Consider the following 9,885-nt stretch of genomic DNA (forward strand, 5'->3'; position numbering starts at 1 on the left):
ACTATAAGCAAATGTAGTTAAATTCAAAAGCCTCCAATCCTAAGCTTCTAAAATTTTGATTCTGATTTTCATGAGAGAGAGAGACGTGGGAAGGGGTGAGATTTTGAAGGAGAGATATTTTTGGGAGGTGAAAAGCTTAGAAGATGAACGGAAATCTCATTTTTTAGTTTTTTTTGTTTGTTAATATTGTGTTTTTTTATATCTCTATTTTTCATAATTTTAATAAACTTATTTTATTTTATTCGCAATATAAATTAATTTATAACAATAGGTTGTGTAAATTCCGTGCATAGAACGAAAACAACGTTAGTAAACCCAATCAACTAATGGGCATAAAGTATAGACCCGACCCAAATAACACACCCCGTTAAAACCAACGGGCTATTTTAGCTAAGAGTAGCGTTTACCTAACTTGTTCTTACACATTGGGCCGGCAGCCTAACCCGTGCCCACTACGGTCTAGCTTTGGTTGGTGGAGGGAGGTTCTAAATACACCTTGCTTATGGTCTCATGGTTCCACTACACCCAGATTGTGAGTTATTCATTTTGGATTTTGAGAGTACTGAGTGATAAAAATTAGATAAAGAAAAATTTAATGGAGACCGTGATGAGAGATTTTTTAGACCTCAAAACAAACAAAACAGTATTCTGGATGCATGTGACTAGAGAGTGTACTATATTGAACCAAAAGATATTTTTGAGAGTCCTGAATAGAAAAAGATAAATAAAAAAAATTTAATGGAGACTGTGATGAGAAATTTTTAGGACCTCAAAACGAACAAAACAGTGTTCCGGATGCATGTGACTAGAGAGAGTGTACTGTACGGAGACCAAAATGGTGTTCATTTAGAAGGCCCCCTTGATGAGTGTAATTTTACTCGGTTATGCAATTGCAAAATCAGATTAAACTAATCACACACGCACACACACAGGAGACTGTGGAGAGAGAGAGAGAGAGGGAGCAGCATCAAGAGTCCAAAAAAATTCAGTTATTCCGACTCTTGCTTTGTGTAAGAGCCAAAAATCGTGTCCTTTGCAACTCTCCAAAGGTCAAAGGATCAAAAAACGTCTCTTAGATTAACCCCTATTAGTATCTCTCTCAGAGCTGTAGTTCTTTTGATCAGATCATGGGTCACTCGGCTGTCTCTCAGGTGATTCGATTCTGGAAATTTTCTCCCATTTTGCTGTTAATTTTTTGGGTTGTTTTCTATCCAAGTTAATTAATTTCCGGATTAGTTCTTAAGTTGTGTTTTGAATTTGGTTGAAGGTCTCTCTTACTGTCCCTCTCAACAGCGATTTGTCTCTCAGAAGATCTGTTCTTAAGGTACTTATTAGAAACCCTCGTCGGGTTATTGCCAATTTATTTTCTTGTCGCTTTCTTTGTTTCTGAATCTATTGTGAAGTTTGCACAACTCGAAATAAATTTTTTTTTTTGAACAGCGATTTTTTTTTTAAGTAACTCGATTTTTCGGGTGAATGTAGCTTCATTTCCGCGGAATTTTATGGATGCTAAGATAATAGTATGTTTTTATGGGCAAAAAATCTATGAACACGATTTTAAAACCCAACTCCGGACACAATTGTGTTTGGGGCTGTCCGATGTATGCGGGCCCACATGCATCGATGCATTTGTGTGAAGAGTTGTGTTTTAAGTTGTATTCCTAGCATTACTGTTTTATGGATTCTATACGGTTTGAATGATATAGTGTGTTTTTTCTCAATATTTTTTTTTGTTTTGTTTATGATGGTCTTTCTTTGGGCCAGAGGCTGCAAGTGTTTTCCATTTTTATTTTTATGTTACTTGTTTGATAGAATGTGCCTATTCTCAGCCTTTATTTGTATGTGCTGTGCAGATTTGATTTTTTTAGAATTTTTTTTAAACCTTTGAGCAATGTCCCGTTTGATTCTTAGGCTCAGTTTGATTAGTTGGATACTTGGATTAGTAATGAGGGGATTTATGGTTTCTTAGGAAGGTGGTCTTGATGGTTTCCAGTGTCTTGTGGGTTTGGTTGTCCAACGGATATTTGTTGCATTCAAATGCCACATTTGCGATTCCCCCGGATAAGTTACCAATCTAATGTCTAATCCGGCTGACACCAGGCTCTTAAAGGAAAAAATTGCTGCGATTTATCTGGTACTTAGAAACTCTGGATGCTATTTCTAAGTCTGCATTTCCACCTTGCATTCCTTAGATTGATTTTGCAAATCTAACCAACCAATCAGGGCCAAGTTCCAATCAATTGGGGTCGGCTACTTGAATTTATTTTTTCATTAGAATGTTTTTCATTCAATTAAAAGAAAATGATTATCATTATGCGTACATTCCTCCTTCCATCTGGGATTTCTATTAATTATACTTTCACGCAGGCCTAGCCCAGACATTTTGGAGGCCCCAGACGAGATATGAAAATGGGGCCTCTAATGTTCTTTTATATAAATTTGTTGTTCAATAAAAGAAACAAGATTGCCTTGCGGCTTAGTGGCATGCTGCTTTGAGTGTGTTTTTAGTGTCCTAGATCGCGGGTTCGACTCTCCAAGCCATCAATTTGAACAATATTTTTGCACAACTTCAAAATAACTGCTCAAAAAAATGATTCCAACAGGAATCGAACACGCATAGCATAGTTCTTACCACCGCACTACACTCTATCATTCAGAAAATGTATGATATACATAATATATGACATATTTCTCTATTTTGGGGCCCAAAAATTGGGCCCAAAACTGGAGGCCCTAGGCGCCTGGTGGGCCTATGCCTAGGGCCAGCCCTGCTTTGACAACCTAACAAGTTGGAGTTTCTTTTACGAATTTTCCATCTGCATGTTGTAAGGATGATGCCAAACCATGGGGACAAGGCATCTGAAGTGGAGTTGGCAACACCTAATGACAAGACAGGCCTTTGTCCACAGTTCTCATGCGTCAAATGCAACCCTGTCCAAATTCTCCGTCTGATTCCAGCTTTAGGAGCACTTTGCTCTCACTAAAAACTGTCCTCGCGCGTTCTTGGCGTCTCCCAAATTTGATGTGTGTAATTCAGCAATTTCTGAAATACTTGCACTCTGATATCCCACAGTGATAAGTTTTACCCTTTACATTCCTTTTTTCCTGGTTTGACAAAATGAACAATATAAAAGATTGTACGTCCTTGAGCTTGATATTCTCACTTTGTTTTTCCCACCTAAAAGGTTCCCCGAAGCAGACCCTACAGTGGAAGCAGTGTGTCGTCTCACCTGCCTAATGTAACTTTTCCTTGTTGCATTATGCAATGACGTGTGAAATGTAGCTACAGATTTTTCAGTCAAAATTGTAACTAGCAAGATAAAGATCTGTCATATGTGAGCTTAGATACATTTTATTTTCCAAGCCACAGAAATTTGAAGCAGTTCTCGGTTGACGTATGGAATTTTACCATTAGTAAAAGTGTGCTAGAATTCGCTTTAAGATGGATCCTGCTTAAGGATTAGTAAATCAGGTCAATGCTTTAAGAAATTTTTGGGTATGGGGTTTTATTTACGTATTAAAGAGCTTATTCTTGATATCCAGTCCTCTGTGTTGGTCAACTTTTGATTCTCCAGTTTGTTATATGCTTTATTCTGAGTAATTTACCAAAAGTTGAGCGAATGTAGCCATTATTTTCTTGTATGCTTGTCAGCATTATCGAAATACTCTAGGATGCTAATTTCAAGGAACTGGTTTCATTTTGTGGCAGGTGCATAACATAAGTTATGGTGATAAGTTAGGTGTGTCTTTCTCGTCATTGGACTTGAAAACCAAGAATGGGAAGTCGAGAAGCCAGTCTGTAGTTTGCATGTCAGTGCAACATGCCAGCACACCTAAGGTTTCCGTTTCACCTTTGGCACTTGAAGATGTAAACGACCCTCCACTAAACTTACACAAGCCGAAGGAGCCGTATACGGCTACTATAGTCTCTGTCGAGAGGCTTGTAGGCCCAAAAGCTCCAGGAGAGACTTGTCACATTGTGATTGATCACGGTGGCAATGTTCCCTACTGGGAAGGACAGAGTTATGGGGTGATTCCTCCTGTAAGTTGTAAATTCAGTAGGTTATTGTTACATTCGTTATCTTGGAATGAGCTTAGTGCTTTATGCTAAAATTTGGAGACTCAGACCGATCATATGTATGGAGAAGATTATCCATAGTTTCCTCTTTTGCTACTTATCCTGTGGATATTTCATGAATTATTTGAACTTTTTGTCAAAAGTTTTACTTTTTTTTTAACTTCTTGTCAAGATGAATCGGAAAATTATAATTTTCTCACGGAAAACAGGAAAATGTTCAGAGGACAAAAATAAGACATTTTTGCTTAGACAGTCCAAGCTCAGACTCTTCTTGGCTTTCAGTTTGTTCTCCTCATACTAATTGTCTACGAGATGAGTAACCTCAGCTTGAAGTTTAATGAAATAGTATTTGCATCCATTATAGGGTGAAAATCCAAAGAAACCAGGGACTCCTCAAAATGTTCGTCTTTACTCGATTGCATCCACCAGGTATGGAGATTTTTTTGATGGTAAGACGGCAAGTTTGTGTGTTCGACGTGCTGTCTATTACGATCCCGAGACTGGAAAAGAAGACACTACAAAGAATGGGGTATGCAGCAATTTCCTCTGTGACTCAAAGCCTGGGGACAAAATCAAAGTTACAGGTAAGATTTGGCTTCTGAAAGTACGACGCTGAATCAAGTTCTTTATTTCTGAAAAGCTAACTATTGAGCAATTCATTCTTTCAATGACAAAAAGAAATGCATTGATTATGGTGTTACCTCCATTGAACACGACAATGTTAGCATTAATATATTGACTAACTAATTCATGGAAGTACAATCTAGGAGTAGTATTTTGTTCTACTTGAAGTCCACTAGTGTCCTGCACGAAGTCTGATTAAGGATACTAGTGTTCCTTCCATCTTTTACGTTTGGCTACATTGCATCAGTTGGATTTAATTACTGGCCAATCACCTGTTTTGCAACTTATCCACTGGTAATATACAATGGAGACGTATTTTTTGGTGGCTTGGCATGTAAAAGAAATTCTTTGGACTTAAATATTTTGAAAGGGTCATAATGTGTATGGAATAGGGGTAGACAACTTGGCATGTGAGTGAGAAACTAGACACGTGCAACTGCTGATCATTAGTGTCTGACTCTTCCCCTAAGCTTCGATCAAACCAAAACCAGCACCAGCACCAGCACCCCATCAATCGATGACTCATTTCTTGAGTTTCTATGTGAATACGTATACCTTCAACTAGCACCATCATCAGAAAAAGTGGCAATGGATAAAGGATTTACTAAGCCGGTATCCATTTACAAATGCTTCTATTATTTCTCATAACCAATTTGTTCTTCCACGACCAGCCTCCTTTTCTGCATTCCCAGTTTCTCACACTGTCAGACGAGACAGATGAGAGTTGGACACTGTGAAGCCCAAATTTGTCTTCTAACTGCAGTCAAATGGCCCGACCGTTCAAAATTTTGCTAGGATGGACATTGAATTCGTGTCTTTTGCGTAGTTTATTTTGTCATCTCATGTGGGCTAGGGTCCAAATTTTTTCATTAAAAGGTCTTATTTTGATCCAGCTGAAGTGGAGTACAGTGTTCTTGCACCATCTATGTGATATCTTCTTATTTAGACCAAAAGTATGCACTCCCTTTCATTTTAAGATTGACTGATCTGCTGAATTAAATTGCTCATAACGTGTGCATATCACTCTTTGCATCACTGGCATGTCAGTTCTGGACTTTGGTATCAGATTACGTTGTCTAAAACAAGCGAAATCACATAGTATGTTTCACATTTTCCAGAAGTAATAAGAATAGTCACACGGGTTATTCAATCGGTTTTGGACCTTATGGTGATTGCTTTTTGTTTTTGGTTTGATTGAACTGAGTGACTCATGGTCCTCTTAATTAAAATAACTTATTGGCAGGCCCTTCAGGAAAGATAATGCTATTACCAGAAGAAGACCCAAAGGCCACCCACATAATGATAGCAACTGGCACGGGTGTGGCCCCATTCAGAGGCTACCTTCGTCGAATGTTCATGGAATCCGTCCCCACATTCAAATTCTGGGGCCTTGCTTGGCTTTTTCTAGGGGTGGCCAACACCGACAGTCTCCTCTATGATGAAGAATTCTCCAAGTATCTCAAAGACTACCCAGATAACTTCCGCTTTGACCGTGCTCTGAGCCGAGAACAAAAGAACAAAACCGGCGGCAAAATGTACGTCCAGGATAAGATTGAAGAGTGCAGTGACGAGATCTTCAAGATGTTGGATGGTGGAGCCCACATTTACTTCTGTGGGCTTAAGGGGATGATGCCTGGGATTCAAGATACGCTGAAGCGGGTGGCGGAGGAGAGGGGCGAGAACTGGGAAGCAAAGCTGTCCCAACTTAAAAAGAACAAGCAATGGCATGTTGAAGTCTATTGATGGTGCATTTCTTGTTGGGTAATGGGATTGTTTGTTGCTTATCATATGAAGAACTTGACGGCAGTTGCTGTGCATTTGTATTATTACGGTTTAGATGAAATGCCAATTAGACCTCCCTGGATTATTCTTGAGGCTCTTTCTTCTATGTTCTATGTTAGGACCTGTTTGGTTGGTTGAATTAGACATGAGAGTGGATCACAATTCTTTTAGGATCCTATATTTTCGGCATTGTAATGATTGAGTAATTGGTGAATGGATTACCTGTGCAATGGACAACCAATCCTATTGTTATGGCATTACATAACACATTGCAGAATGTTATACATATTGGTTATTCACTCAAATATAAGTATCGGTGGGATCACCCACCCTATAAACTATTTTATCGCTTATTAGCTGTCCGACTGACCTCAGGCCTAGCTATATCTTGACTGATATGCGTCTTGGAAACAATGGAACTCATTTAAAACCGTCCAGTCTCCGGGACCCTAGTCATAAGAAAACTAGAAGAGAAGTCCAACGTCTGAGTAGTTCCAAAAAAAAATAAAAAATTCCAACGTCTGAGCTTGAAAAGCAATGAGAGAGACTTGATTCCCACCCAGATAATCAAATCTCGCACGATATCTATCGGGATTGAAATCGAAAGTGGGCGAAAAAAATCGAACCCCATCAAGAAAAGTGGGCGAACAAAAATCGAACCGTATCAAAAAAAGTGGGAGAACAAAATCGAACCCTGTCGAGAAAAGTGGGCGAACAAAATCGAACCCCATCGTGGAGTCTAATAGATCGAATAATAGGTTGGCCTATAGTGAACAAAATGAAGTAAAATTGCAAAGGCAGTTGAATTTATATGGTAAGTGGGACACATGTTAACAGAATTGATACCCTAAATGGAAGGAGTCAACAGACTGAAGGATAAGAAAGGTTGAGATATGTACGGACAGCATCTAGGGTTCTATTATAACCAGCGCTCCTTTACCTAAGATCAACCTTTAGAAAACCTTTCATTCAAAGATTTTGTGCTTCCTTGCCTTTAAGTGAGGTCAACTATAGATCACATTTCAGAATCCTGAAAAGTTTCATAGAAATGCTAGAAAGAAAAAGAAGTGATAAAGGAAGCTCAAACGGTGTCCATTGAACAATTATTATGAAGTCAATTAAGCTAATTAGTGAGCTAATCAGTTCAAAAAAAAATTGAGCTAAAGCTTGAGTCCAAGTCCGAGGTCTTCATTGCCAAAGCATAATTAAGCTTAACAAGTAGTCCACAATCGTTAACTCTAGGACTCAAGAATAGTCTAGGTGCGCACTGGTCATACAAAAACAAGAAGTCCAGACTGAGATAGGCTTAATAAGCTTTTGTAATTGTCTGTCCTTTGGAGAAAGGAAAAGTTAGATGAAGGTACTCATTTAATCAAGTTGCCTGGAAAATGTGCCGAAAATCCTTCAATAGTTCAAACTTTCTCTCTGCAAATCAAGAGAATATGTTCCTACATGTGCAGATGAGTGTTGGAGTGGAAAAAGCCGCAAAACACAAGCAAAGCAAGATATATTGTCTAATGTATGTATTGAGTTGTCTCAAATTCAATTGGGCGTCATACGATAACCCGTTTGCGACTTGCATTAGCCAGGGTTTGGGGAAGCGAGGCCTGACCCATTTCTATTTGTTTTCCTTCTTAATAATATAAGGCAAATCACGATGTTTTCCGTCTTAATTAATAATATGAGGCGAAGCCATGATTTTAACTTTTAATAGTGACGAGCTTGTATGGTTTAGCTGTAAATAGAACAAGTTTAGTATGGTAATAGAGTTTTTAAAACTGTAGGGATCGAAAATCGTAGAGATCAACGCCGCTTTGAGAGAGAGGTAGAGATGAAGTGTAGGTGGACGAAAGTGGTATTGCTAATCTTCTGTCAAATAATGAATGGAGTTTGATGGTGCCAAATCGGCTTGGAGAAATAACGTCACGTGGTGCCCGAAGCTCTCACCAGACATTCACATGGACTTATATACTTAATCTTGGGCCTGTTCGAATGTGTGGTGTTGGAGGGCTTTGGGGCACGGTGTGGTGGTGTCCGGGGCCACTAAATCGGATCAAAAAAGAAAAAAAGGGCCACTAAATGATTTTCACATGGGTTGCCTTGAAAGAGAATTTTTTTGTTCCTTTTGGCCAAATTTTGACAATTACAACTCTTTTGACATGGCGTTAAAGATTCTCCAATGCAAATTGATGGGATGGGAAGCTGCGCAGTTGAGAATCTTGCTATTGTTTCTTCACTGGCTATAAAAATAGAGGGCCATGAAAACCAAGTATTGGCATCCCAATGTAGCAGTTCAAGGAGATTATAGATCCTTAACATTATTAGAGAAGAGAGGTCTTTCATGTAGATAAGAGCCGTTGTTTGGTAGCCAAGGATGACTTGCCTGCTCCAACTCAAAGGGTTGTTTGCTCATTACTTATGTAATTAGATTAGATGCTTAATTATAAAATTAGGAGACCCTGGCCTTTGTTTAGTTTCAGGCAGTCTCCTTGTGCTAACTTGACAGGCTCTTCTCCCTCATGCTAGACTTCTCTTCTAATTCACTTGGAGCTAGCTGTGTCATAAAATACATGCAAGACAGTGAGCAGGTAATTAGTGCTTGTTTGGTTCACCACCTTACTTTTTTGCAATTAAAATGCAGAATAAGATAAACTTGTTTGGTTATCATTTATTAGTAATTTGTTGTTGTTTAAGTTGATGATTATCTTATTTAGAACAAGAAAATAAGCAACAAGGTGAGCTCAAACTCTTTTTCCTTCCTTTCTTTATTGCTTAAACTAAGCGAATAGAAGTATAGACAGTGAACCAAATGAGCCCTTAAATATAATTCTTGGCTTTTGTTATCTCAAAGTTCCCATCCACATAATAGATTTTCTCCCAAATCACTAAGGTTTGATTGTATGAAGCAAAAGGAGAAACGAAGAAAATAAAAAAGTGTGAAATCATAGGACGTGGACGGTGTTGAACCCATTGCATAGTGTTGACTATGGAATGGTACTAATTTCACAGAGAAGAGATTGATAATTGGTGTAAGAAAATAGAAGGCATTCCCTAAAACATGTAGGGGCCATATTCGATTCACATATTAGTTAGTCGAGATATTTTATTCCGGGTTAACATTTCAGAATACAGTTGTTTTACCTTCTTTTTGAGACGATATTGTTTGAAATGGGCGCAAGTTGGTTCAACTATCCTGATGTTTTTACAAATTATAGATCGCCCCCTCACACTTGAGAAACTTATCCCCCATCGCATAACAAATTATTCTCTTGTCTTAATGTAGCCGTTAGAAAATTCGACGGTATCTGTCTAATATCATCAAATCCTAATTACAATGGATCACACTGTCTTTTTGTAGCTTGTGAAAGACTGCAACCTGAAGATGTATGAAAATAGTCTTT

At 38.4% G+C, this 9,885-nt stretch overlaps 1 protein-coding gene across 1 annotated transcript; it reads left to right on the top strand.

Moving 5' to 3' along the window:
* The first annotated feature begins 768 nt into the window (after positions 1-768).
* LOC131312934 (ferredoxin--NADP reductase, root isozyme, chloroplastic) lies at positions 769-6,751 on the top strand. Its single transcript, XM_058340963.1, has 5 exons — positions 769-1,151; positions 1,268-1,324; positions 3,710-4,042; positions 4,443-4,662; positions 5,946-6,751. Exons 1-5 carry the CDS (start codon positions 1,128-1,130, stop codon positions 6,443-6,445), a joined length of 1,134 nt encoding a protein of 377 aa, XP_058196946.1. The 5' UTR covers positions 769-1,127; the 3' UTR covers positions 6,446-6,751.
* Positions 6,752-9,885: the final 3,134 nt, after the last annotated feature.

The sequence above is a fragment of the Rhododendron vialii genome, chromosome 13a (genome assembly GCF_030253575.1).
Source record: "Rhododendron vialii isolate Sample 1 chromosome 13a, ASM3025357v1".
Classification (NCBI taxonomy): Eukaryota; Viridiplantae; Streptophyta; class Magnoliopsida; order Ericales; family Ericaceae; genus Rhododendron; species Rhododendron vialii.